Genomic DNA, 27,059 nt, shown 5'->3' on the forward strand with positions numbered 1-27,059 from the left:
CTTTTGTGGCATGTTTACATTCAGCATCAGAAGCTGTGAGAATGCCTACAGTGCCCTGATGAGGTTCGGGTTGCACTGGGTGGCCTGAGATGCCCTGCAGAAGAGGCACTTTGGGAGGCTGAGGTGGGTGGATCACCTGAGGTCAGGAGTTCGAGACCAGCCTGGCCAACACGGTGAAACTCCATCTCTACTAAAAATACAAAAATTAGCTGTATGTGGCCAGGCGTGGTGGTTCACGCCTGTAATCCTAGCACTGGGAGGCCAAGGTGGGTGGATCACCTGAGGTTGGGAGTTCGAGACCAGCCTGGCCAACATAGTGAAACCCCGTCTGTACTAAAAATACAAAAATTAGCCGGGTGTGGTGGTGCATGTCTGTAGTCCCAGCTACCTGGGAGGCTGAGGCAGGAGAATGGCTTGAACCTGGGAGGTGGAGTTTGCAGTGAGCCGAGATCATGCCATTGCACTCCAGCCTGGGCGACAGAGCAAGACTCCACCTCAAAAAAAGAAAAGAGCATTTGGACATTTATTATTCCTGGGCAATTCTCACGCAGCACAGAGGCAGCAATCCCCATAGTGAACAAATATGGGATTGTACGTTTCAAGATGAAAGCAGTCAAAAGGTACGCAAACGGTTGGCATAGCTTCCTAATAACAACCTTACCATTTGTTCTTTAATAGAATTTTCAATGCCAGCTTGCACCATTAAGTCATTGACATTCTTCTGTAAGTCCTCAATGCGATTTCCCATTTCTTCCAGTACAGTGTTAAGGAACTCTGCGTAGAGCTGGAGTCCAGAGCCGCCGAGGCACAGCCAGGATGTCCTCGGAGACCCCGCCTCCCATGGCACCTGCTGTCACTCTTTTTTGTTTGTTCGTAGGGTCTTGCTCTTCCCCCAGGCTGGAGTGCAGTGGTGTGATCACAGCTACTGCAGCCCTGAACTCCTGGGCTCAAGCGATCCTTCTGCCTCAGCCTCTTGAGTAGCTGGGACTATAGACTATCACCTAGCTGAAATTAACTCTTTAAAAAACTAACATTCGTATGGTTTAATTTTATGTTTAAGACTCATTTTTGTTCTGTGGGAACCCATTTACAAAATCAAAAGTTGCAAGCACACAATATTTAAGGAATACATTTAATTGTGTAGCATGAGCTCAAATTGGGCAAGTCTTGGGGCAATTGTGACCCTTATCTAGATTTGTTCCAACTCAAAAAAACATTCTATTCTCATTCTGTTTGATTTCATGTTTCTAAGACAAAACAGTGAGTTGGTGAAGTTAAACTAAACAAAACAAAGTTGGGGAGAACCGTATCTCGGATCCTGTGCTTCAGTGTTATGCTCTGTGGGGTCTGATTCCCTCTGAGGGCCTATGGTCTAGGGTGCACTGTCCGGCTAGGGACTGATGGAAGCCCCACTGGGAAGGGTTGCATGTTTGTGTTTTTGTCTTTTATACTTGCTGCACAAGACATCCTGTGTTGCCAGTCAAGCAGGAGGTAGAGCTTTTTTTTTTTTGGGACGGAGTCTCGCTCTGTCGCCCAGGCCGGAGTGCAGTGGCGCGATCTCTGCTCACTGCAAGCTCCGCCTCCCGGGTTCATGCCATTCTCCTGCCTCGGCCTCCTGAGTAGTTGGGACTACAGGTGCCCGCCACCGCGCCCGACTAATTGTTTGTATTTTTAGTAGAGACGGGGTTTCACTGTGTTAGCCAGGATGGTCTCAATCTCCTGACCTCATGATCCGCCTGCCTCGGCCTCCCAAAGTGCTGGGATTACAGGCGTGAGCCACTGCGCCTGGCCGGAGGTAGAGCTTTTGCTACAAGTGAGGGGTAATTAACGCATCAGGAAGCCACATAAAAGCACAGAAGTAAATGCTGGGAAATCCTAAGTAAACTATTACCTACTACTAGCAGACAACAAAAAGATACTCCATGATAATCTACCAGCCTGAAAGAATCACAGCATTTGTTAAAGGTAGAAAAGGATATTTCTGAGGTTTAATGTTGCAGTCAGAGCTTGAAAATGTTCCTGAAGTTCCCCTAATAGATTTTCTGCCTGAAAAAATAAACCGTAAGACAATTGAATAAATATTTACTGTTGGCATATGAGTTTTTTTTTTTTTTTGAGACGAAGTCTTGCTTTGTTGCCCAGGCCGGAGTGCAATGGCGCGATCTCAGCTCACTACAACCTCCGCCTCCTGGATTCAAGTGATTCTCCCACCTCAGCCTCCCAAGTAGCTGGGATTACAAGCGTGTGCCACCACGCCCAGCTAATTTTTATACTTTTAGTAGAGATGGATTTTCACCGTGTTGGCCAGGCTGGTCTTGAACTCATGGCCTCAGGTGATCTGCCCACCTTGACCTCCCAAAGTGCTGGCATCACAGGCATGAGCCACCACACCCGACCCACATATGACATTTTAAATATCATGGGATAAACCCATCCATAAATCTGTTGACTTCTGACAAAGGTGCTAAGGCCTTTGGATTCAGAGGGGAAGGAAAGTCTTTTCAACAAATAGCACGGGAATCATGAGAGGGCCACGTGCAGACGGGGCAGGGACCCATTCCCCTCCTCAAACCACACACCGTGAATGCAGGAGGATCACAGACCTTGGCCCAGAGCCAAGACCATAAAGCATGCGGAGGAGGACGCAGGAGAAAATCTCGTGACCCTGCCCTCCTCAAGAATTCTTATGAAATTACTTGGCAGGTCATACAGAAATAGCACCATTGCTACTGAAAGCGTTTCCTGTTTATATACTGCTTTGTAGTTTACAGACTGACGTCCCACACCATTCATGGTGTAATCTACTCCTCACCCTGCGACTGTGTCCAGGGTGATACGAGAACAGTGAGGCTGAGAAGCACAAAATTCTCCCAGCTGGGGGTTCAAGATCCCAGGGAGCCCCACGTACCATGGTGTGAATCTAGAATCCCGTGGACATAGGAAGAGGCCCCATCTCTGAACCATGCCAGGGCTTTCTACCTTTGTCAGGAAATTTACGTTAGGGCTTGCACAACGCCCAACACATTCCTTCAAATTCCAGGTCTCTTCCTCATAGCCAGTCCTCTTGTGGGCCTGGAACTCTCTGGGCAAACAGGAAGGCCCGGCGGGAGGGAGGATTTCCGGGAAGAGGCCGGAGCCCTGGGCGCTGCGACCCTCGTGGGTCCCCTCTGAAGGGGCCTTCGGGCACCCTTTGGCCCAGCCGTTTCCCCACCGATCCCGACCTCAATGCCCCCCAGTACTGCGGGGCTCCCCCCAGGACCGCAGGGTCCCCCAGGACAGCAGGATTCCCCCCTGCACCTCAGGCCCCCACAGGACCGCAGGGTCCCCCAGGTCTTCAGGGCACCCCCAGCACCGCAGGCTCCCCACCCCCAGGACCTCAAAACCCCCCAGAACCGCAGGGGCGCCCCCAGCCAGAGAGAAGCAGGAGTAGGGGAGGGGCTCACCGCGTCCCGCAGCGCGCGCCCGCCGGGGGCTTCAGGGCCCCGCGCGTCCATGTGGACCGCGGTCCGGGGGCGTCAGGGGGAGTCCCGTGGGCCGCGCGGACCCGGCGCGAGGTGGCGGCAGTTAAGCTCCGCGATTCCTGTGCGGGCCGCTGGGAGGCCTCGGGCGGAGCGCGCTGCGTTCCACGGCGGGGGCGGAGCCGGAGCAGAGAGGCGGGCGCTGCACCTGCAGGGACACAATGTCACTGACGGCCGCCTCGGAGGACTGGTCCACGCCCCCGGGCTCCGCGGCTTCCCGAGCCCAGCTGAGGCCCCGAACGGCCTGGGCGGAGCCGCCTTACTCAAGAGGGGGCCAGTGGGCGCCACCTACACCCCCAAACTGCTCCGCACGGGCAATGCGTGGGCCTCGGTCACCCCTGCTGCGTTTTTCAGCGACGGGGGCTTGCTCTGTGGCCCAGGCTGGGGTGCAGTGGCGACTATGGCTCCCCGCAGCCTCGACTTCTCGGACCCAAGCGATCCTCCTGCCTCCGCCTGGCCAGTAGCTGGGACCACGGGCGCGCGCCACTAGGTCCGGCTGATCTTTTTTATTTTCTGTAGAGACGGGATCCTACTATGTTGCCCAGGCTGGTCTCGAATTCCCGGGTACAAGTGATCCTCCTGCCTCAGCCTCCCAAAGTGCTGGGACCGCAGGCCTGGGCCACCATGCCGGGCCTTCCCTGGCCTCTTTCACACCCGGGTTGTGGCTCGTCGCCTTGTGGGTGACCTCCCAGGACGGTGTTTTAGGGTTACTGGTCTTGTTGCCGTGTCTGTGCCCCTGTGTAGCGCTGTGGGAACAGGGCTGTGTCTGGGTCACCCCAGCATCTCTAGGGCACAGCCCAGTGACCACACCTGGAAGCTCTGGTGTCTAAATGTGCGGATAAATACAACACAGCCACCCAGCATCACCGCTGTGGCGTGACGGTTCCCGCCAGGTTACTTCAGGGCGGATGTCTGTGGCCTGAACCCCAAAGGCCAGGCGGTGAGTCCAGGCCACGGTGCCCAGCGAGGAGCAGGTGTCCCTGAGAACCCAAACAGGCCGGAGGGGATGTGAGAACCACCACGGAGCAGGCCTATCACACGGACGGCACAAAGAGGCAGAAAATTAGCTCAAAAGCAGCTTAGGGACAGAAGCACACTCATCTCTAGAGTTGTACTGCTGCCCACGAGTGCCCCACATGTGAGTCCTAATAAACTCACCTACTCACCAACCTGGAATCCGCCCAGTCATTCTTTGGTCTCTCAGCAACTCCCACTTTAGGGTAAGGTTTTAAATGTGATTCTCGGTTTTTCCCATTACAACTGGTCATCAGGAAAACACAAACCAAAACCACAATGAGCTCCCACTGCACCCCACCGGCATGGCTAGAATCAGAGAGACAAACATAAGTCCGAGAGGCGTGTGGGGATTGTGGCCCTCAGTGACGGCCCCTCGGTGACATTGCGTCCCTGCAGGTGCAGCAGCTGGTGGGCTGTGAAAGGCTGCAGTGCTGTGAAAAAGTCGGGTGGGTCCTCAAAAGTGAAGCAGTTTCCACAGGGCCCAGCCACGCCGCCCCTAGGCATATACCGAAAGAAACGACGGCGCGAGTTCACCAGTTCTACTGCAGCATCCGTAATGCTCAAAAGGTGGAAACCAGCCAAATGTCCACCCCCAATAAGTGGGTAACAAAATGCAGATGATAGAATGTTCCTCAGCCACACAAAGGAGTGAGGCGCTGACGCACGCTAAGGAGCGGGTGGGCCTCGGGAACGACGCTGGGTGGCAGAGGCCAGGCGTGAAGACCCTGAGTGGTTAGTCCACGCGCATGGAGAGTTGGAACAGGCAAGACCACGGAGACAGAAAGTTGACTGCTGTTGGTGGGGGCTGCAGGGACAGGGAGAGTTCGGAGAGACTTAGGAGGTCCGGGGTTTCTTTGTGGGGGGACAAAAATGTTCTAAAATTAGATCGTAAGAAGGTTTCACAACCCCGTGAATATACTCAAAACTGTTGAATTATGCCCTTTAAATGGGTGGATTTTGTGGTATGTGAATTACATTTCAATGAAGCTGTTAAAATAATTTTTTAAAAGCATGGCCATTTTGCCACTTTTTGTGTCCTTTTAGCATCCTCCCCTTTTTTTGTGTCTCTGAGAGAGGCTGAGCTACAAACTAAGTTGTAGGTGCCAGTGTGGACGGCTGAGAAAGACGCAGTGTGGGTGGAAAGTGGCTGCTGTGCTGTGGCTCCCGGCCCACTCCCGGGACCATTCAGGCCTAAGGAATCCTGCTGGGCGGCGTCTGGCTTCTCGGGAAAGCCAGTGTGGGTGGCTGCTGAGGAGGAGGAGGCGGGGCCATTAGATGCCACAGTACAGGGTGGACGGCCTGCACCCAGGAAAGCCTGCCTGGCATGGGGGGCAAGGAGTACAGGCCGGTGGTGTTTCCATCAGAAACACACCTCAGTGTCAAGAACCAGAAGTCGCTCAAGCTAACTTAAGGGAAAAGCAGGGAATTACGCCTGTGGAGAGGAGGCAGACACAGCGGGCTGGCGTCAGCCCCTCCGGGCTCTTCAGAGGGTGCTTATCTCTGGAGGCAGGAGGAGATGGGCAGTGGCGCCCCACGGCAGGGCCATGACACGGTTCCTCGTCAGCCCACAGGCAGCTTTTCTAACCACAGACAGCTAAATGAGCAGGGAGCCAGTCAGACTGCCCTCCTTCCTCCCTTCCAGAAAGTTCTAGAACATCCACTCTTCCCTTACTCTGCAGGCACTGAGCTCCCGGAAGCTTTACTCCAGGGACAGCCCAGCATCAAGCTCATGGCTTCAGGGGACAGCTCCCTCGTGGTGGGGGCAGGCGCAGACCCAAGGGCTTTCAGTGTCTCCAGAGCGGGGCTGCTCCCTGGCTGCCGCTCCTCCCTTATTCAGGCAGAGCAGGGGCCACAGAGCTCTTGACAGCACTGGGCTCACCAGTGATAAAGCACTTCAGACATCCATGAAGGCAGACTGGCGTTGGGACTTTGGAGCGCTTGTGGGCACCCCGTGGAGCCCGTTATCTTCAGATGTTGACTGGCTGACTCTGGGTGCAAGTTCAAGCTGGGCACCCTGTCCTCACGGCCTATGCATTCCTAACCACAGACAGCTAAACGAGCAGGGAGCCCCACCGGCCCACACGAGCCTGGAACTGGCCATGCAGAAGACAAGACGAGCCTGCCTCTGACCCGGGAACACCTCTCTCCTCTCCAGCCGTCCCTCCAGCCCTAGCTGCTCTTTCAGGTCAGGCTTCTGGGACAGCCCGAGGACCCCCCAGCATTGCTGCACACAGCAGCCCCAGGCCTCACCGAGATAGGCCGGGTGGTCTGGGGAGATGACAGGACTGCCTTTCTTTCTTTCTTTTGAGATTGGGTCTTGCCCTGTCACATAGGCTGGAGTGCAGTGGTGCAATCACAGCTCGCTGTAGCCTTGGACTCTCGGCCCCCCAAAGCACTGGACTTACAGGCATGAGGCCACACTGGCCTCTGAGTTCCTGTAGTATTTATTGATAATTATCGGGCATGGCAGGATAATAGGATAATAGGGGAGAGAAAGTCAGAAGGTAAACACGTGAACAAAGGTCTCTGCATCATAAACAAGATAAAGAAAAAATGCTGTGCTTTTGATGTGCATATACATAAACATCTCAATGCCTTAAGGAGCAGTATTGCTGCCAGCATGTCCCACCTCCATCCCTAAGGCAGTTTTCCCCTATCTCAGTAGATGGAATATACAATCGGCTTTACACCAAGACATTCCATTGCCCAGGGATGAGCAGGAGACAGAAGCCTTCGTCTTATCTCAACTGCAAAGAGGCGTTCCTTCCTCTTTTACTAATCCTCCTCAGCACAGACCCTTTACGGGTGTTGGGCTGGGGGACGGTCAGGTCTTTCCCTTCCCACAAGGCCATATTTCAGACTATCACATGGGGAGAAACCTTGGACAATACCTGGCTTTCCTAGGCAGAGGTCCCTTCGGCCTTCTGCAGTGTTTTGTGTCTCTGGGTACTTGAGATTAGGGAGTGGTGATGACTCTTAATGAGCATGCTGCCTTCAAGCATCTGTTTAACAAAGCACACCCTGCACAGCCCTTAATCTATTTAACCCTGAGTTGACACAGCACGTGTTTCAGGGAGCACAGGGTTGGGGGTAGGGTTACAGATTAACAGCATCTCAAGGCAGAAGAATTTTTCTTAGTACAGAACAAAATGGAGTCTCCTATGTCTACTTCTTTCTACACAGACACAATAACAATCTGATCTCTCTTTCTTTTCCCCACAACACAGGACCACCCTTCAGGAAGCAAAGCTTCAAGAAGCCTGGCATGCCCCCCTAAGAAAGGAGTAGGGGTCCCACAGAGGGGGGCCAGGATCCCTTGCTGAGCTGGGAGAACCAAAGCCTCGGGGGCCTTCTGTGGCCATGAGGTGGGGATCACGGCAGTGAGCAAGGGGAGAACCGGCAGGAATGGCAGGTCCAGGCACGAGAGGCATTTCTAAGGCAGATGCTGGAGGTGGAGCCATTGCAGGAGGTGGCAAAGTCCTCCTTGTGGCCGAGGAAAGAGGTGGTTGGGCCAGGACAAAGTTCACTGCAGTGAGGGGATCAAGATCCAGGTGGTTAAAACAGCGCATCTCAGGCTCTCCAGCCACAGCTCCTAACCACAGGGAGAGCTTGTGAAAATACACTCCTGGCCCCTCTAGAATCTACTCACAGCATTTGCTAGAGCTGAGGAGTCTGCATTTCCAGAAGCTCAGCACACAACGTGAGTGCACGCCAACGAGCCTTCACAGTGCTGGGCTGGTGTGGAAGTCAGTGCAATGCCAGTGGGTCTCAGGGGCAGAGAAAGGAAGGCTCAGCCTTGTGTGGGGTGTGGGGGTGCCACAAAGCTCCCGGGGGCTCCAGGATGGTCAGGAGAGAGTAGGTGGGAGACAGAGGAAGGTGTGTTCTGTGTGCCCAGGGCAGGAAAGGGTTCACAGAGGGAAATGTCTAAATGCCATTGCTGGAAGAGGAACTGATACTATTTCCCATGTTCTCATTAAACCTAGACAACAGCCCACATACGGCAAATGTCACTATCCATCTGACGCATGCAGGATGGGGTTTGGAATTCAAATGCGCTGACTCTCAATTCTGTTGTCTGAGGTCATAGGACAGTGTCAGGAGCTGCCAGGGGATCCGGGGCCAGCATGGAGGGGCCACCATCTTACCTTTCCTGGCTGGCCCCAAGGACCATCAGAAGATACAGACAGGACAGAGGCCACTGCTGCCCAGGCCCCACTCTGCCACCCCTCACTCGTTCTGTCTGTGGTGTGTGAAGGTGCCTGGGAGCCTTCGTTCTTAAAGGTCTGTGGGAGGCCAGGCATCTGGGCCTGAGGTGGGATACCGTTATTGAGGCAGCAGAAAAAAACATAGGAGAAAAACTTCATGACATTGGATTTGACAATGAGTTTTTGAATATGGCACCAAAAGTACAGGCAACAAAAAAATTAGATAAATTGGACTTCCTGAAAATTAAAAACTTTTGTGCATCAAAGGACACTATCAATAGAGTGAAAAGTGTAATCCCAGCACTTTGGGAGGCTGAGGTGGGTGGATCGCCTGAGGTCAGGAGTTCGAGACCAGCCTGGCCAACATGGTGAAACCCCATCTGTACTAAAAATACAAAAATTAGCCAGGCGTGGTGGTGGGCACCTGTAATCCCAGCTATTCGAGAGGCTGAGGCAGGAGAATCACTTGATTTTACTGGGAGGTGGAGGCTGCAGTGAGCCAAGATCATGCCACTGCACTCCAGCCTGGGCAACAGAGTGAGACCCTGCCTCAAAACAAACAAACAAACAAACAAAAGCCAAACAACAACAACAACAACAACAACAACACAACAGAGTGAGAAGACAATCCACACAACGGAGAAGATACTGTAGATTATGTATCTGATGCGGAATTGGTGTCCAGGATATATAAAGAACTCCTACAATCTGGCAACAATACAAACAAGTAACCTGATTCAAAAATGGGGAAAGACAAAGCAATCTACAGATTTGATGCTATTCCTCTCAAACAACCAATGTTGTTTTCACAGAATTAGGAAAAAGTTACTTTAAAATTCATGTGGAACCAAAAAGAGCCAGAATGGAAAAAGTAAACCTAAGCAAAAAGGACAAAGCTAGAGGCACCACATTACCCGACTTCAAACTACACTACAAGGCTACAGTAACCAAATCAGCATGGTACTGGTACAAAAACAGGCACACACAGATCAATGGAACAGAATAGAGAACCCAGAAATAAAGTTGCACATCTACAACTAACTGATCTTCGACAAAGTCAACAAAAATAAGCAATTGGGAAAGGACTCCCTCTTCAATAAATGGTGCTAGAATAGCTGGCATGCCATTTGCAAAGAATGAAACTGGACCCCTACCTCTCACCATATATGAAAATTAACTCAAGATGGATTAAAGATTTAACTGTAAGACCTCAAACTATAAAAACTCCAGAACAAACTTAGGAAATGCTTTTCTGGACATTGGCCTGGGCAAAGAATCTATGACTAAGTCCTCAAAAGCAATTGCAACAAAACCAAAAATTGACATCTGGGACCTAATTAAACTAAAAAGCTTTTGTACAGCAAAATAAACTATCAACAGAGTAAACAGACAATCTACATAATGGAAGAAAATATTTGTGAATTGTGTGTCCAACAAAGGACTAATATCTAGAATCCATAAGGAACCCAAACAAATCAACGAGAAAATAAAAAACCTCCATTAAAGGGCAAAGGACATTAAACAGACACTTCTCAAAAGAAGATACACAGGCAGCCAACAAACATGAAAAAATGCTCAACATTACTAATTATTAGAGAAATGCAAATCCAATCCACAGTGAGGCACCAACAGATGTTGGTGAGGCTACAGAGAAAAAGGAACACTTATACGCTGGTGGTGGGAATGTAAATTAGTTCAGCCACTGTGGAAAGCAGTTTGGAGATTTCTCAAAGAACTAAAAATAGAACTACCATTCAACCCAGGAATCCCATTACTGGGTATATACCCAAAGGAAAATAACTTGTTTTACCAAACAGACACCTGCACTTGTGTGTTTATTGAAGCTCTAGTCATGATAGTAGAGACATGAAAACACTCCAGTGTCCATCAACAGATGATTGGATAAAGCAAATGTGGTACATATACACCACGGAATACCATGAGCCATAAAAAAAGAATGAAATCATGTCCTTTGCAGCCACATGGGTGCAGCTGAAGGCCATTATCTAAGCAAATTAACACAGGAACAGAAAGCCAAATACCACATGTTCTCACTTATAAGTAGGAGCTACATCTTGGGTACACATGGACATAAAGATGGGAACAATAGATGGGACTACAAAAGGAGGGAGGGCTGAAAAGCTTTCTTTCCTTCTTCTTCTTCTTCTTTTTTTTTTTTTTTTTTTTTGAGGCAAAGTCTCACTCTGTCACCCCGGCTGGAGTGCAATGACGCAATCTCGGCTCACTGCAACCTCCGCCTCCTGGGTTCAAGCGATTCTTCTGACTCAGCCTCCCAAGTAGCTGAGATTACAGGTACCCGCCACCACACCCGGCTAATTTTCTTTTTTGAGACTGAGTTTTGCTCTTGTTGCCCAGGATGGAGTGCAATGGCACGATCTTGGCTCACTGCAACCTCCGCCTCCCAGGTTCAAGTGATTCTCCTGCCTCAGCCTCCCGAGTAGCTGGGATTATAGACATGCACCACCATGCCCAGCTAATTTTGTACTTTCAGTAGAGATGGGGTTTCTCCATGTTGGTCAGGGTGGTCTCAAACTCCCGACCTCAGGTGGTCCGCCTGCCTTGGCCTCCCAAAGTGCTGGGATCACAGGTGTGAGCTACCAGGCCTGGCCTAAAAGGCTTTCTTTTGGGTCTTATGCTTACTCCAAACCTCAGCATCATGCAACATACCCTTGCAACAAGCCTGAACATGTACCCCAGGAATCTGAAATTTAGATTTAAATTTAAAATAATGGGGAAAGGACTTGAAAAGACATTTCTTCAGAGAAGATACGGGAATGTCTAGTCAGTACATGAAAAGATGCTTGTCATTCGTCGTTAGGCAGACGCAGATCAAAACCACAGGCCATAGCAAGGTACCACTTGCTATGGTTTAAACGTGTCCCCCAAAGTAGGTGTGCTGGAAACTTCATCCCCAGGGTAACAGTATTCAGAGTTGTGACCCCAAAGAAGTGATTAGGTAAAAAGGGCTTTCTCTCCTTTCTGTCTCTCTCTCCTCTCTCACACGTACACGCTCTCTTGCCCTTCTGCCTTCCGCCATGGGATGACGCAGCACAGTGGCCCTCGCCAGAAGCCAACCACTGCATCTCAGACTTTCCAGCCTCTAGAAGTGTAAAAAAATACATCTCTGTTCTTTGTAAATTACCCAGTCTTGGATCTTCTGTTACAGCAGCACAAAATGAATGAAGACACTACTTCACACCCACTAGGGTGGCTAGAATCAAAGACAGACAACAACAAGTGTTGACAGGGATGTGGAAAAATTAGAACCCTCATACACTGCTGGTAGGAATGTAAAATGATATAGCCACTATGGAAAACCAGTTTGGCAGTTCCCCAAAAACTTAAACATAGAATTACCACATGATCCAGCAATCTCACTTCTGGATACATACCCCAAATTGAAAGCAGGGTCTTGAACAGATATTTGCACACCCGTGTTCAAAGCAGCATTGCTCACAATCCCCCAAAAGTAGAAGCAACAAAAGTGTTCACTGATTGTCGGTGGAGGGATAAACGCAATATGTGGTGTGCGTGTTACCGGATGGTGCCGTGCAGTTCCAGGCTCTTGGTGTCCTGAACAAAGAATTGGACGTGACACACACAAATAGCAAAGCAAACAGCAAAGGTTTATTCAGCACAGTATGACACTCTCAATGAGGGGAGTGTGAGTTGACCTCTGCGAAATGAGATCAGAACCAGTTTGGTGTATTTGGGGCTCTCTTTTATATGTTTTTTTTTTTTTCTTCTCTTCCCAAAGCTGCCTAATCTCTAGCCAGTGCCTGCTTTTTGACTGATATGGAGGTTGCTTACCTTGGCTCTTCTGTGCTTGCATGTTGCTTCCATCCCATAATTTTAAATACATGCATGATATGAAGTCCATATGCATGAGCTTTAATGAGCTGACTATCATACGGGGTCATATTGAGGATTTTTTTTTCTCTCTAATGCATATGCCCATCTCTGAGGGGCTCCCGTTTGGTCCAGATGTAGCCAGCTATGGAGGCTTCTTGCTTTTTTAATCTTACTTTTGTTTTGGCTGCTCAACTTCTGCTTCTTATCTTGCTTCTCACTCACTTGCTCCTTCACCTTTCATCTGTGTCTACTTACTCCTGTGTTCGACTTCCAATTCCCTGTGCTATTTTCCTGCCTCATATGCACACAATGACATATTATTTTTATTTATTTATTTATTTTTTGAGACGGAGTCTCGCTCTTTCGCCCAGGCTGGAGTGCAGTGGCGCGATCTCAGCTCACTGCAAGCTCCGCCTCCCGGGTTCACGCCATTCTCCTGCCTCAGCCTCCCAAGTAGCTGGGACTACAGGCGCCCGCCACCACGCCCGGCTAATTTTTTGTATTTTTTGTAGAGACGGGGTTTCACCGTGTTAGCCAGGATGGTCTCGATCTCCTGACCTCGTGATTTGCCTGCCTCGGCCGCCCAAAGTGCTGGGATTACAGGCGTGAGCCACTGCGACTGGCCCACAATGACATATTATGAAGCCTTCAAACAGAAGGAAATTCTGGTACATGTTACGACATGGTTTAACCTTGAAGACATTATGTTGAGTAAAATATGTCGGTTATGAAAGGACAAATATTGTCTGATTCCACTTACATGAGGTACCTAAACTCAAAATCAGAGACTAGCCTGTGCAACATAGTGAGACCCCATCTCTATCAACAACAACAACAACAGCAGCAGCAAAATCACAGCCCATAGTTCTAACTACTTAGGAGGCAGAGGCTGGAGGATTGCTTGAGCCCAGGAGTCCAAAGATGCAGTGAATTATAATCACACCACTGCAGTCTAGCTTGGGTGACAGAGCAAGACCCTGTCTCTAAAACAAAAACAAAAAACACAGGAAGTAGAGTGTTGGCTGCCAGCCTAGGTATGGGGGTAGGGTGGGGAGTTGGTGTTAATGGGGCACTCACCGAATTTCAGTTTGGGAAAATGAAAAATACCTGGAGATGATGATGGTGACGTTGCACAACAATGTGAATGTCCTCAATGCCACAAAACCATAGACTGAAAAATAGTTAAAATGATAAATTTCACATTGTGTATATTTAACCACAATAATTTTTTTTTTTTTTTTTTTGAGACGGAGTCTCTCGCTCTGTCACCCAGGCTGGAGTGCAGTGGCACGATCTCAGCTCGCTGCAAGCTCCGCCTCCCGGGTTCACGCCATTCTCCTGCCTCAGCTTCTCCGAGTAGCTGGGACTACAGGCGCCCGCCACCACGCCCGGCTAATTTTTTCTATTTTTTAGTAGAGACGGGGTTTCACCGTGGTCTCGATCTCCTGACCTCGTGATCCACCGCCTCGGCCTCCCAAAGTGCTGGGATTACAAGCGTGAGCCACCGCGCCCGGCCCACAATAATTTTTTTTGAAGTACATCTTCCTCACTTCAATTCCTAGGCTAAGGCTGGGCACGGTGGCTCATGCCTGTAATCCCAGCACTTTGGGTGCTGAGGCAGGAAGATCGCTTTGAGCCTAGGAGTACAGAGGCTGTAGTGAGCCATGATCTTGCCACTGCACTCCAGCTGGCACTCCAGGCCTTGTCTCATAAATAAATAATCAAAACCCTAGGCTAGGAATTCCAGGTCCTGGAAAACCCTTGATTTTCTTCCCCTTTCCCATTGTATTTTTTAGCATACGTTTGATCTTTCTGAACCATGATCTCTTTGGTCCAACGGAAACCTACTCGGAAACTCTGATAACCCTGAGATCCCAACCTCTGTTGGAGAAACGAGACCTGCCATTCCACACCCAGCACCTGGCTGTTTTTTCACCTACAATACCTGGTTAGGGATCAAATTATTAGTCCTTTCTGTGTGGGAGACAAATCCATTGATATGGAAGTGAGAATCAAGAAACTCAGTTTGTGCCAACCATGGTGGCTCATGCCTGTAATCCCAGTACTTTGGGAGGCTGAGGCAAGTGGACTGCTTGAGCTCAGGAGTTCAAGGCCAGCCTGGGCTACATGGTGAAACCCTGTCTCTACTAAAAAAAAAAAAAAAAAAAAAAAAAATTAACTGGGCGTGGTTGCAGCCTTGGGAGCTGAGGCATGAGAATCTCTTGAGCCCGGAAAGCAGAGGTTGCAGTGAGCTGAGATTGTGCCACTGCACTCTAGCCTGGAAGACACAGCGAGAGAAAGAAATGAAAAGAAAAGAGAGAGAAGAAAGAAAGAGAGAAAGAAAGAAGAGAAAGAGAAAGAGAGAAAAGGAAGGAAGGGAAAAAGAAGGAAAAGAAAGAAGAAAGAGAGAGAGAAAGAAAGAAAGGAAGGAAGGGGGAGAAAGAAAGAAGAGAGAAAGAGAAGGAAGGAAAGGAAAAAGAAAGAAAGAAGAAAAAGAAAGAAGAAAGAAAGAGACAGGAAAGAAAGAAAGAAACTCAGTTTGTTACGAATATTAAATTTCAGGAACTAGGCTCAAGGGAAAAAATCCTGCAGTATGACAGATTGTGTTTGTTGAATTGCAATCTTTATTTTCATTGCATAGAATACAAGTTTAATAAAAACAAAAGTACAATCTATTTGTAAGACATCGTCCATCAATATTTAGACAGTTGTCCTATGTTTAAGAATGATTTTTTTTTTTTTTTTTTTTGAGATGGAGTCTTGCTCTGTAGCCCAGGCTGGAGTACAGTGGTGTAATCTTGGCTCACTGCAACCTCTGCCTCCCAGGTTCAAGCTATCCTCCTGCCTCTGCCTCCTGAGTAGCTGGGACTACGGGCACCCGCCACCATGCCTGGCTAATTTTTCTATTTTTAGTAGAGACAGGGTTTCGCCATGCTGCCCAGGCTGGTCTCAAACTCCTGACCTCAAGTGATCCACCTGCCTCGGCCTCTCAAAGTGCTGGTATTACAGGCATGAGCCACCGTGCCCGGCCCCCTCTATGTTTAAGAATGATTTCTATCTTAAAAAAAACATATTTGAAGAGTCTTCCTTTCACACTTTGATAATGATTAATAAATATCAAGAATACAAGTATATATTACCAAGTTAATTTTCTACACTTTGATAATGATTAATAAATATCAAGAATACAAGTATATGTTACCAAGTTAATTTTCTAACTTTCTCAATTTCTCTAAATCCTCTAATTCTGTTGATGGAATAATCTCAATTCTCACTTTTGAAAATTACTAATCAGTCTTGTCTATCCCTTATTTAGAAGCTGGAGACCAACCCTAACAATATGGTGGCCAGGCCAGTGAGACAGCTCCCATCCGCAGCTGGAGGAACTGAAGTCAGAGGGCCATGCCTGCTGTGCTCAAATTCTACGATGCCAACATGGACTGCGGGTCTTCAAAGTGGTCTCCTCTACCTTAGGAACACAGCAAGAAAATGATGTGCATTCTTGGTTTCACAGCTACTGGAGGAGTCATCGGCCAGATCAGCCTAGCAGTTGTTTCTTTTTGACCTGATAAAATTATTTTTAGAATAGCTCTCAGTTTTCCTGCTCATGTTTGGCTTAGGATAAATATAGAAATTGTGCCTTCCTCAGCATATGCTGCCTGGGTGGCGCATTAACTGACAAAAGAGAAACTGCTGAGCACTAGCCCAGGATGAATAATTGACCATGGGAATGTAAATATTAAAGAATACTAATGTGTATTCTGAAGTTACAGAAATGAGCCAGTGTTTCCCTGGTGTGAGGACAGACAGTTGAGAATAAAACAGTCTGGGTAAGACTGAAATAGCTGGCCGGGCGCGGTGGCTCACGCTTGTAATCCCAGCACTTTGGGAGGCCGAGGCGGGCGGATCACGAGGTCAGGAGATCGAGACCACGGTGAAACCCCGTCTCTACTAAAAATACAAAAAAAATTAGCTGGGCGCGGTGGCGGGCGCCTGTAGTCCCAGCTACTCGGAGAGGCTGAGGCAGGAGAATAGCGGGAACCCGGGAGGCGGAGCTTGCAGTGAGCCGAGATCGCGCCACCGCACTCCAGCCTGGGTGACAGAGCGAGACTCTGTCTCAAAAAAAAAAAAAAAAAAAAAAAAAAAGACTGAAATAGCTAATTACGAGAGCAAAGATGCAGACCACAAGAGCAGAATGTAGATATGAAACAAAGCTTTAAATTAGAAAACCAAAGTTTTATTTTGGATAGTTGAAAACATCCCAGTTCAACCAAGTGTAGGATGCAGCTGTCTTTATGAAGCATGGGTGCCCATGGAGGTGCCCAGTTGCCCCTCGGATCCAGTGTGAACGGCCTTGTTTCTAAGGCCTTAAATCCAAGATGCTGCTGATTTTAGGGTGCACTGTTATTACCAAGAAAGGGAGAAATGCTGACAATTAAACTGTTAAGTTCAGTTTTTATTTTATACTCACTAAAAGAGCTCTTTTATAATTATTGACGCTGGTTGATGGATACATGCGTTTCATTGTGTTACTCTCTTTTGTGTTTGAAAAGTTTTATTTAAAAATTATATAAGGCCGGGCGCGGTGGCTCACGCTTGTAATCCCAGCACTTTGGGAGGCTGAGGCGGGCGGATCACAAGGTCAGGAGATCGAGACCACGGTGAAACCCCGTCTCTACTAAAAATACAAAAAAATTAGCCGGGCGTGGTGGCGGGCGCCTGTAGTCCCAGCTACTCGGAGAGGCTGAGGCAGGAGAATGGCGTGAACCCGGGAGGCGGAGCTTGCAGTGAGCCGAGATTGCGCCACTGCACTCCAGCCTGGGCGACTAAAAAAAAAAAAAAAAAAAAAAAAAAAAAAATTATATAAAAGGAGTTCTTTTGGGTATAGATTTGGGTATACAGATCTGAGTAGAGACTGTTGCTCCTTTCTTTTTTTGAGACAGGGTCTTGCTCTGTTACCCAGGCTGGAGTGCAATGGCACAATTACGACTCACTGCAGCCTTGACCTCCTGGGCTCAGGTGATCCTCCCACCTCAGACCCCTGAGTAGCTGGGACTACAGATGCACACCACTGTACCCCACTAATTTTTGTATTTTTAGTAGAGATGGGGGTCTCGCTATGTTGACCAGGCTGGTCTTGAACTCCTGAGCTCAAGAGATCCATCCACCTGAGCCTCCCAAAGTCTTGGGATTATAGGCGTGAGCCACTGCACCTGGCCCGCTCTGTTTTATTTATTCTAAAATAATTTCAATATTTTCACAAGTTTAATTTTCATTGTTAATGCAGTATCAACCAACTATTTTCTTTTCTTTTTTTTTTTTTTTTTTTTTTGAGACGGAGTCTTGCTCTGTCGCCCAGGCTGGAGTGCAGTGGCGTGCTCTCGGCTCACTGCAAGCTCCGCCTCCCAGGTTCACGCCATTCTCCTGCCTCAGCCTCTCCGAGTAGCTGGGACTACAGGCGCTCGCCACCACGCCCGGCTAATTTTTTTGTATTTTTAGTAGAGACGGGGTTTCACCGTGGTCTCGATCTCCTGACCTCGTGATCCGCCCGCCTCGGCCTCCCAAAGTGCTGGGATTACAAGCGTGAGCCACCGCGCCCGGCCCAACCAACTATTTTCTAATCCCATTAATTATTTACTATGCAATCCTGGTCCTGTTTGATAAGTGGTCTTTCCAAAAAGTCATGATTGTGGGTAATGAGGACCTCCTGTACTGTGTAGCTTTTGTGGGTGTGAATTTTAAAACTGGCTTTCAAATATGGCTATACATCAGAACTTCTGGGGAAGGCTTAGAAGGCTTCCCTGACTGGCACAGTCCCCTTTATCAGTGCTCTGCGGGTGGGCCTGGGCACTTGAGCATTTGTGGTTTTAAGGCCACTCAGGGGTTTCAGTGTGTGACCAAGTGGCTTAAGCTGTGGAATATAGCTTTAGACCCGTGGTAGGGAGGGCAGCACAGTGGAGGTATTTTACATCAGAAAAGCCCCGGCTCCTCCCGCTGTCCCTTGTGACATTTTGTCCACAAGCTGTAATCACCCAGCACATTGTTACTTTATGGCTTTAAGCAGTTGTCTTTAGATCAATTAAGAATAACAAGATTGGCTGGGTGCGGTGGCTCACACCTGTAATCCCAGCACTTTGGGAGGCCGAGGCGGGGGATCATGAGGTCAGGAGATTGAGACCATCCTGGCTAACACAGTGAAACCCCGTCTCTACTAAAAATACAAAAAATTACGGCCGGGCGCAGTGGCTCACGCTTGTAATCCCAGCACTTTGGGAGGCCGAGGCGGGCGGATCACGAGGTCGGGAGATCGAGACCACGGTGAAACCCCGTCTCTACTAAAAATACAAAAAATTAGCCGGGCGTGGTGGCGGGCGCCTGTAGTCCCAGCTACTCGGAGAGGCTGAGGCAGGAGAATGGTGTGAACCCGGGAGGTGGAGCTTGCAGTGAGCCGAGATCGCGCCACTGCACTCCAGCCTGGGCGACAGCGCAAGACTCTGCCTCAAAAAAAAAAAAAAAAGAGTAACGAGGTGGTTCACACCTATAATCCTAGCACTCTGCGAGACTGAGATGGGTGGATCACCTGAGGACAGGAGTTTGAGACCAGCCTGGCGAACATGGCGAAACCCCTTCTCTACTAAAAATACAAAACATTATAGGCTGGGCGCGGTGGCTTACGCCTGTAATCCCAGCACTTTGGGAGGCCAAGGTGGGCGGATCATGAGGTCAGGAGATCGAGACTGTCCTGGCTAACACGGTGAAACCCCATCTCTACTAAAAATACAAAAAATTAGCAGGGTGTGGTGGCGGGCACCTGTAGTTCCAGCTACCTGGGAGGCTGAGGCAGGAGAATGGCGTGAACCTGGGAGGCGGATCTTGCAGTGAGCTGATATTGCACCACTGCACTCCAGCCTGGGTGACAGAGCGAGACTCTGTCTCAAAAAAAAAAAAAAATTCACTCCACCCTTTTCTTATCTGCATGATTTCTAACAAGAAGTCCACTGTCATTTTTATTCATATTCCTCCTGTTAACTTAAAAAATCACACAACACTGCATTTAGAAAAGGAAGATAGACATCCCACAAGACCAGACACAGGCCCTTCAGAGGAGGAGAGGATGGGGCAGGAGCTTTATGCTGACTCAGTTGGCTAAACATACTTAACAGGTTATAGGAGGAGCTATGAATATTCATGAAAGGCGTCTTGCCGTATGTATCATATGACCCATGTTCACTTTGGGGTGGAGAGGTAACATTTAAATGTATTACAGTTAGGCCCTATACATCAAAAGGTCTTTCTAAGACCCAAAGGCACTTGGTGCACAGACTTTGTAAACCAGCTGGGACCAGCCGTGGTCAATGGTCTCTTTCCAGGAGAGTAACTGAAATCTGTCTCTTGTCTTGTCAGAGGTGTAGCTGTGGCTGGTGGACGGGGGTTCGGTCAGGCAGGTTTATTCAGTTTGAATGTGACAAGCCTAGCTGTGGTTTTTGTTTTGTTTTGCTTTATGTTTTTTGTTATTTGTCCTGATGGATGTTCCGTATGTTTCCTGGATCTATGGTTTGGTGTCTGTCATTAATTTGGGGACATTCTTGCCATTCCACCATTTCTCCTGCCCCTTCTTCTCTTTCCTCCTTCTGATTCTCCCATTGTGCCAATCATATCCTTTGATGTTGTTCTTAGATGGTGTCTTCTGTTGACGTATTAGGCTGTTCTCGCATTGCTATAAAGAAATACCTGCTGGGCGCGGTGGCTCACGCTTGTAATCCCAGCACTTTGGGAGGCCGAGGCGGGCGGATCACAAGGTCAGGAGATCGAGACCACGGTGAAACCCCGTCTCTACTAAAAATACAAAAAAATTAGCCGGGCGTGGTGGCGGGCGCCTGTAGTCCCAGCTACTCGGAGAGGCTGAGGCAGGAGAATGGCGTGAACCCGGGAAGCGGAGCTTGCAGTGAGCCGAGATCGCGCCACTGCACTCCAGCCTGGGTGACAGAGCGAGACTCCGTCTCAAAAAAAAAAAAAAAAAAAAAAAAAAAAGAAATACCTGAGACAGAGTAATTTATAAAGAGAAGAGGTTTAGTTGGCTCACAGTTCTTGCAGGCCATACCAGCATGGCACCAGCATCTGCTCAGCTTCTTGGGGGCCTCAGGGAACTTTTACTCATGGCGGAAGGCAAAGTGGGAGCAAGCATTTCACACGGTAAAAGCAGGAGCAAGAGAGAGAGAGAGTGAGGGGGTGGGTAGGTGCCAGACACTTTAAAGATAAACAGATCTCGGGAGGGCGCGGTGGCTCATGCCTATAATCGCAGCACTTTGGGAGGCCGAGGTGGGTGGATCACGAGGTCAGGAGTTTGAGACTAGCCTGGTCAACATGGTGAAACCCCATCTTTACTAAAAATACAATAAATTAGTCAGGCACAGTGGCGCAAGCCTGTAATCCCAGCTACTTGGGAGACTGAGGCACAAGAATCACTTAAACCTAGGAGGCGGAAGTTGCAGTAAGCTGAGACTGTGCTGTGCCACTGCACTCCAGTCTGGGCAACAGAATGAGACTCCGTCTCAAAACAAAAACAAAAACAAAAACAAAAACAGATCTCACATGAACTCCGAGTGAGAGCTTACTCATCACAAGGGGATGAAGGGAAGCCATTCATGAGGGACCCGCCCCCATGATCCAAACACCCCTTGCCAAGCCCCACCTCCAAAACTGGTGATTATAACTCAACATGAGATTTGGTGGGGACACACGCTCAAACTAGATCAGTTGATTTTTTTTTTCATCCCCTTTTCTCCTTGCATTTCAGTTTGGGAAGTTTCTGTTGACTTATATTCACTGATTCTTTCCTTCATTCTGTCTAGTCAGCTAATGAGCATTCTTTATTTCTATTGTGTGTTTTTGACTTCTAGCATTTTTTTTTTTATTATTGTTTCCAACTCTCTGCTGACATTACCTATCTGGTCTTGCATGTTGTCTAATTTTTCTGCTAAAGCCAGTTTATCCAGGAGTTTCTGCTTTGGGTGAGCAGCTCTCAGGTGCTGTGTCTACCTGGATGTGCCTGTCTCTTCAGAGCAGGGTGCCAGTTTGTCTGGCAGCCTTAGTTCTCTGATGGGCCCATGAAAGGCTGCTGGTTTGCCATGTGCCCTGCTATTCTTTGCTGTAAGGATGGGGGTGGTGACTGCCAAGCACGTCACATGACACCAGTTGAAGTTGCGGAACTTCTGAGCCAGGCTCCTAAAATGAGACTTCCGATCCACCTTCTGTACAGGTTTCCTTAAAAAATGGGGTGCGTGACTGGCAAGGTGGCTCACTCCTGTAATCCCAGCACTTTGGGAGGCCTAGGTGAGAGGATCGTTTGAAGCCAGGAGTTCAAAGACCAAACTGGCCAACATAGTGAGTCCCCCGTCTCTATAAAATAAATAAATAAATAAAATAAAAAGAAATAGGCCGAGTGAGAAACGGTGGCTCCAGTCTTGCTCTGATGTCCTAGCTCTCAGAACAAGGCTGCTTTGTTTGCTTTTCCTTTTATAAGCACCATGTGTTAGGCAACTTCTTAAGTGGTTCCCTGAGGTGTTCATGCTCCTACCTGACACCCTCCTCTGCACGGGGCCAACCCAGTGACCTGTTTCTCATGAGCAGAGCCTGGAAAGCACAAGGCACAGCTCTGCTTCCTCCGTGTCACAGCTCTGATCTTGTCAGTCACTCATTGGCTCCTGCAACAAATGACCACAGCTAAGTGGCTTTTACAACAGCAGAAGTTTATTCCTTCACAGCTCTGGAGGCCAGAAGTCCAAAATCACTTTTAATGTGCTGAAATCAAGGCATTGGCAGGGCCAGGCTCCCTTGCATGGCTCCTGGGGAGAATCTGCTCCTTGTTTCTGGAGCCTCTGGTGGCTCCTGCACTACTTGGCTTGTGACTGCATCACGTCCACTTTCAAGGCCCCATCTTCATCTCTGCTCCATCTTCCCATGGCCCTCTCTTCTGTGTGGCACCAAATTTCCTTCTGCCTCCCTCTTACAAAGATGCATGTGGCCGGGCACGCTGGCTCATGCCTATCATCCCAGCACTTTGAGAGGCCAAGGCAAGAGGATCGCTTGAGGCCAGGAGTTCAAGACCAGCCTGGCCAACACAGACAGCCTGTCTCTGTTGTATTTATTTATTTTTGAGATAGGGTCTCACTGTGTCACCTAGGCTAGAGTGCAGTGGTGCGATCCTGGCTCACTGCTGCCACAACCTCCTGGCCTCAAGCAATCCTTCCACCTCAGGAGTAGCTGGGACTACAGGTGCACACTACCATGCCCAGATAATTTTTCTATCTTTTGTAGAGACGAGGTCTCACCATGTTGCTCAGGCTGGTCTCGAACTCCCGGGCTCAAGAGATTTACCCGCCTCAGGCTCCCAAAGTGCTGGGATTACAGGCATGAGCCACAGTGTTTAGGGCCCACCTGGATAATCCAGGACAATCTCTCTGTCTCAAGATTCTTAATGACATTCGAAAAAAAATTGTTTTCCCATATGAGGTAATATTTACAGGTTGCCTGGATTAGGACTTGATGGCTTTATAAGGGCCATTTTCCAGCTGTGCATGGCTTGGTGGGCTTCTCTTATTTGCAGGAAGCTATGTGACAAGCGCAGTACCTGCAATGAGCTGTGATTGGCTGATGTAGACTGGGGGTGGGGGCTCGGACCCGTGGCAGGTGGTGTTCGAAAAGGTACAAACTCACTCTGATGTCATCAACTCACCTTTCAGGGTGCCTCTGAGGTGTGAGGCCTGTGGGGTGAGGTCCAAGCATGCCAGATTTTGTCCACTGAGCCGGGCTCCTGGAGGCCCCGTGCACAGATGCAGCTCTAGGTCCCAGGCTGCGGGCACAATTTGCCCCATGCCTCCACAGCCTCTGGGTTTAAGACAACCGAGGCTAGCGTCTGGGATCCCAGTGCTCCAGTGAGAGTCAAGGAAGCCCGGAGCTCACTCCAACCTCCAGGGCAGAGAGAACGGATGATCCCAAAGGCTGCAGAGCTCAGGGTAGGGCGCGGCTGAACAGGGGCAGCTGCTTTTTCTCTCCCAGGCTTCCTGCTGTGCCTTTTATTCACCTCTACGTTCCTGGTGCTGGGGCTCCGAAGCGCTGGCTCTAAAGAAGTCTCAACGCCAGCCTGGGGACGCAAGGCGGGAGCGCCCTGTTTCCTCGATGTTAGGTGGTGACTGTCCTTTTTTTTTTTTTTTTTTGAGACGGAGTCTCGCTCTGTCACCCAGGCTGGAGTGCAGTGGCGCGATCTCGGCTCACTGCAAGCTCCGCCTCCCGGGTTCACGCCATTCTCCTGCCTCAGCCTCTCCGAGTAGCTGGGACTACAGGCGCCCGCCACCACGCCCGGCTAATTTTTTGTATTTTTAGTAGAGACGGGGTTTCACCATGTTAGCCAGGATGGTATCGATCTCCTGACCTCGTGATCCGCCTGCCTCGGCCTCCCAAAGTGCTGGGATTACAAGCGTGAGCCACCGCGCCCGGCCGACTGTCCTTATGATCCCCATGAAACCAGCCGGGCAGGGGGCAGGGGGCCGGGCTCGTGGAGAAGAGGCCGTGGCTGGCGGGGAAGCAACCCTCAGCGTGGACCCCTCACCCGCGCGCCCCTCATCCACGCACCCCTCGCCCTCAGTCCTCACCCGCGCGGGCCAAGAGGGTCCTGGGCGAGGGCAGCTCCCTGCGGGCGGGTGCGGGGCTCGGAGTTGGCTCGGCCTGCGAGGCCGGCAGCAGGACCCGGGCTCCGCGCACGCCTGGCCTCCGAGTCTATCTTGAGGCTCAGGAGCTGCCTTTTCTGCAAAATAGGCGCCCAACGGTTCAGCCCGGAGAACTGCAAGGGGATGGGGAGAGGCCGCCCCGCGTTTCTGCAGCGACAGCGACCATGGCCGCAACCACGATGATGACAATGGCCACGGTGACGGCTGCGCGTCCAGCTGGTCCCCCGGTGACGGCCCCGGCGCATCTGCTCGTGGGGCGCTTGCATCGGAGCGGAGACCCGCGGGGGGCGCTCCGTTTCCCGAGACCCCGGCCGCCTCCGGGCGCTGCAAACTCCAAGCCGGGTCCCCGGGTCTCCTTGGTCAGGACGGAGCTGGACAAGACTCGTCCCCGGGCGCCCCGCATTCAGGACACGCGTGAGGGGGGCGTCCAGACCCTGCGCCCGCAGCCCTCCAGGACGACGCCATTCGCTTGGATGGCCGCGCGCCGGAACAGCTGGAGACGGGTTAACGTGGGCGCCAGGCCTGAGGGACCGGCCCCGTCCGGCTGGTATTTCCCGACCGGGCGGGAGGAGCCACGCGCCCCCGCCGCCCCAACAGCCCCGGCTCCCGGCCCCGCCCCGCCCCCCGCGCCCCGCCCCGCCCCCCGCGCCCCGCCCCCCGCGCCCCGCCCCGCCCCGCCCCCGCCCCCCGGCCCGCCCCCGCGCCCCGCCCCGCCCCCGCGCCCCGCCCCGCCCCGCCCCGCCCCCCGCGCCCCGCCCCGGCCCCGCGCCCCGCCCCGCCCCGCCCCGCCCCCGCGCCCCGCCCCGCCCCGCCCCCCGCGCCCCGCCCCGCCCCCCGCGCTCTAGGACACGCCTGCACCGACTCACAGCTGCGGCGTGGGCGGGGCCTGGCATTGTGACGTCACGGGGCGGGGTTTCCCCGCGCCTGAGCGGACTGACGCCGAGACGCGCGCGGATAAACGGCGCGGGGACGCGGGGCGCTAGGCGCGGGGCTGGGGGAGCAGGTAAGGAGCGCGAGGTTGGCGCGGGGTCCTTGCGGGGCGGTCTAGGGCGGCTGAGGACGCGGGGCCGGGGCAGTTGGTCGCGGCCCCCAGTCCCCCGGCTTGGTCCTGTGGGGTCCCCGGCCCGGCACCTCCTCCCGCGAGCCGTGCGCCCCCATCCTGGGCCTGCGCCCCCTTCCCCCGACCCCATCCCGGGGCGCCCGTGGACCCCGCCGGCTAAGCGCACCGGGGCGGTGACCCCAGGGGCTGCGCCCGTCCTCGACTCCGGCCCTGGGACCCCTCCCCAGCCCCCGCCGGGCGCGTCTCGGGACCCCCAGACACCCCCACGTCCCAGGCAGGGACCGCGCCTCGCGTGCCCCGGGCCCCGGTCGCCCCCGCTCTGCCTCGGGTTCCTGCGGCTGGCGCGGGTCGTGTCGGGTCCGTGCGGGCCGGCCCAGCCCCCCTGGGCGGGACTCGAGCAGCTCCCCGCTCCCCGCAGGCCCCGAGGCCGCAGGAGCGCGCGGAGCGGCGATGAGCAGGCGGCCGGTGGCCCGCGGGGCGCGGAGCCCGTGACAGCCTCGGCCAGGCGGGCGCTGCGATGGAGGCCGAGGGCCTGGACTGGCTCCTGGGGCCACTGCACCAGCTGGTGTCCTGGGGCGCGGCCGCGGCCATGGTCTTCGGAGGGGTGGTGCCCTACGTCCCGCAGTATCGGGACATTCGCAGGACGCAGAACGCCGACGGCTTCTCCACCTACGTGTGCCTGGTGCTACTGGTGGCCAACATTTTGCGGATACTCTTCTGGTAAGTTGGGGGCTTGCTTTCCTGGGCTGCGCCCGGAGAAGAGGGTTTCTCCTTTGGGGTTTCTGGTTGAGGCCGGGGGAGTAGCAGGGTCCACACCTCCTGGCTGGGCCAGCGTCCTGCTCTGCTGTGGATGGGGTACGTGGCTGCAGGCGAGTCACTTCTTAGGGTGAGATTATTTTTCCAGAAAAACGGTGGGGTTGAAGCACAGAATCTCAGAGAAAATCTCCAGATCCGCCTCCTCACATAATGTCCCACATGGGTACTTAGCAGGGACCTCTCTGCTGGGCACTGGACTAGGCCTGCCTGTGGAGAGGAGCCGTTTCTGCCCGCCTTTTTCGTGTTGTATAGTTTTTCTTTATTGTTTTGAGAAAGGGTCTTGCTCTGTGGTCCAGGCTGAAGTGCATGATGTCATGACAGCTCACTGCAGTCTCCGTGTTCCTGGGCTCAGGTGATCCTCCCATCCCAGCCTCCCGAGTAGCTGGGACCACAGGCACACCACCACACCTGGCTAATTGTTTTTTTTGTATTTTTTGTAGAGACTGGGGGGAGGGGGTGTCTCACTTTGTTGCCCAGGCTGGTCTCAAACTCCTGGCCTCAAGCATTCCTCCCCACTGGGCCTCTGAAAGGGCTGGGATTATAGGCTGAGCCACGGCACCTGGCCTGCCTTATTTAAATAGGAAGTCACTCTCTCTGGAGACTGTCTTGTTCCTCTCAGACCAACTTCCTCTTTGTATTTGCATTAGGCTAAGGAAATTGAAATTAATTTTAACAGTTGTTGAAGCCAGACATAATTGGGAGAGTGAGTTTTCAGAGGAAATGAAGAGGTCTCAGAGCTGCATTCTAAGGCCAAAAACTTCTGGAATTTTTCTTTCTTCTGGGTGATCCCAGCCCCTCTGTCCGGGCAGATTGGAAGGTGTCTGTCTGCTGCTCTTCCTATGAA

At 51.4% G+C, this 27,059-nt stretch overlaps 2 protein-coding genes across 5 annotated transcripts in view; one reads left to right on the forward strand and one right to left on the reverse strand.

Moving 5' to 3' along the window:
• Nucleotides 1–613: 613 nt before the first annotated feature.
• On the reverse strand, nt 614–23,441 carry HSBP1L1 (heat shock factor binding protein 1 like 1). Its single transcript, XM_058438237.1, has 5 exons — nt 23,349–23,441; nt 13,721–13,784; nt 3,444–3,666; nt 1,979–2,046; nt 614–749 (listed from the first exon to the last, which is right to left on the reverse strand). The coding sequence occupies exons 3-5, from the start codon at nt 3,492–3,494 to the stop codon at nt 614–616; spliced, it is 255 nt and encodes an 84-aa protein (XP_058294220.1). The 5' UTR covers nt 3,495–3,666; nt 13,721–13,784; nt 23,349–23,441.
• A 1,772-nt stretch (nt 23,442–25,213) lies between these two features.
• Nucleotides 25,214–27,059, forward strand: part of SLC66A2 (solute carrier family 66 member 2) — a 45,341-nt gene continuing 43,495 nt past the window's right edge. For 2 of the 4 annotated variants that reach the window (XM_032152015.2, XM_058438236.1), the window contains exons 1-2: nt 25,221–25,342; nt 25,818–26,119. In XM_032152015.2, the coding sequence (XP_032007906.1) occupies nt 25,917–26,119 (203 nt within the window). In that variant the 5' untranslated portion in view covers nt 25,221–25,342; nt 25,818–25,916. Of the gene's footprint in view, nt 25,343–25,817; nt 26,120–27,059 lie in introns of all 4 variants that reach the window. The other 2 variants (XM_032152017.2, XM_032152016.2) reach the window with 2 other exon arrangements.

This window comes from Hylobates moloch, unplaced genomic scaffold (assembly GCF_009828535.3).
Source record: "Hylobates moloch isolate HMO894 unplaced genomic scaffold, HMol_V3 SCAFFOLD_5, whole genome shotgun sequence".
Classification (NCBI taxonomy): domain Eukaryota; kingdom Metazoa; phylum Chordata; class Mammalia; order Primates; family Hylobatidae; genus Hylobates; species Hylobates moloch.

Coding starts and splice junctions, on each gene's coding strand:
- HSBP1L1 (XM_058438237.1), bottom strand. CDS start 3,494: ATGGACGCGCGGGGCCCTGAAGCCCCCGGCGGGCGCGCGCTGCGGGAC. Junction 2,047..3,443: donor GGCGCGCGCTGCGGGACGCG/GTGAGCCCCTCC, acceptor TTATTTTTTCAG/GCAGAAAATCTATTAGGGGA. Junction 750..1,978: donor GCAACATTAAACCTCAGAAA/TATCCTTTTCTA, acceptor TGTACTGGAAGA/AATGGGAAATCGCATTGAGG.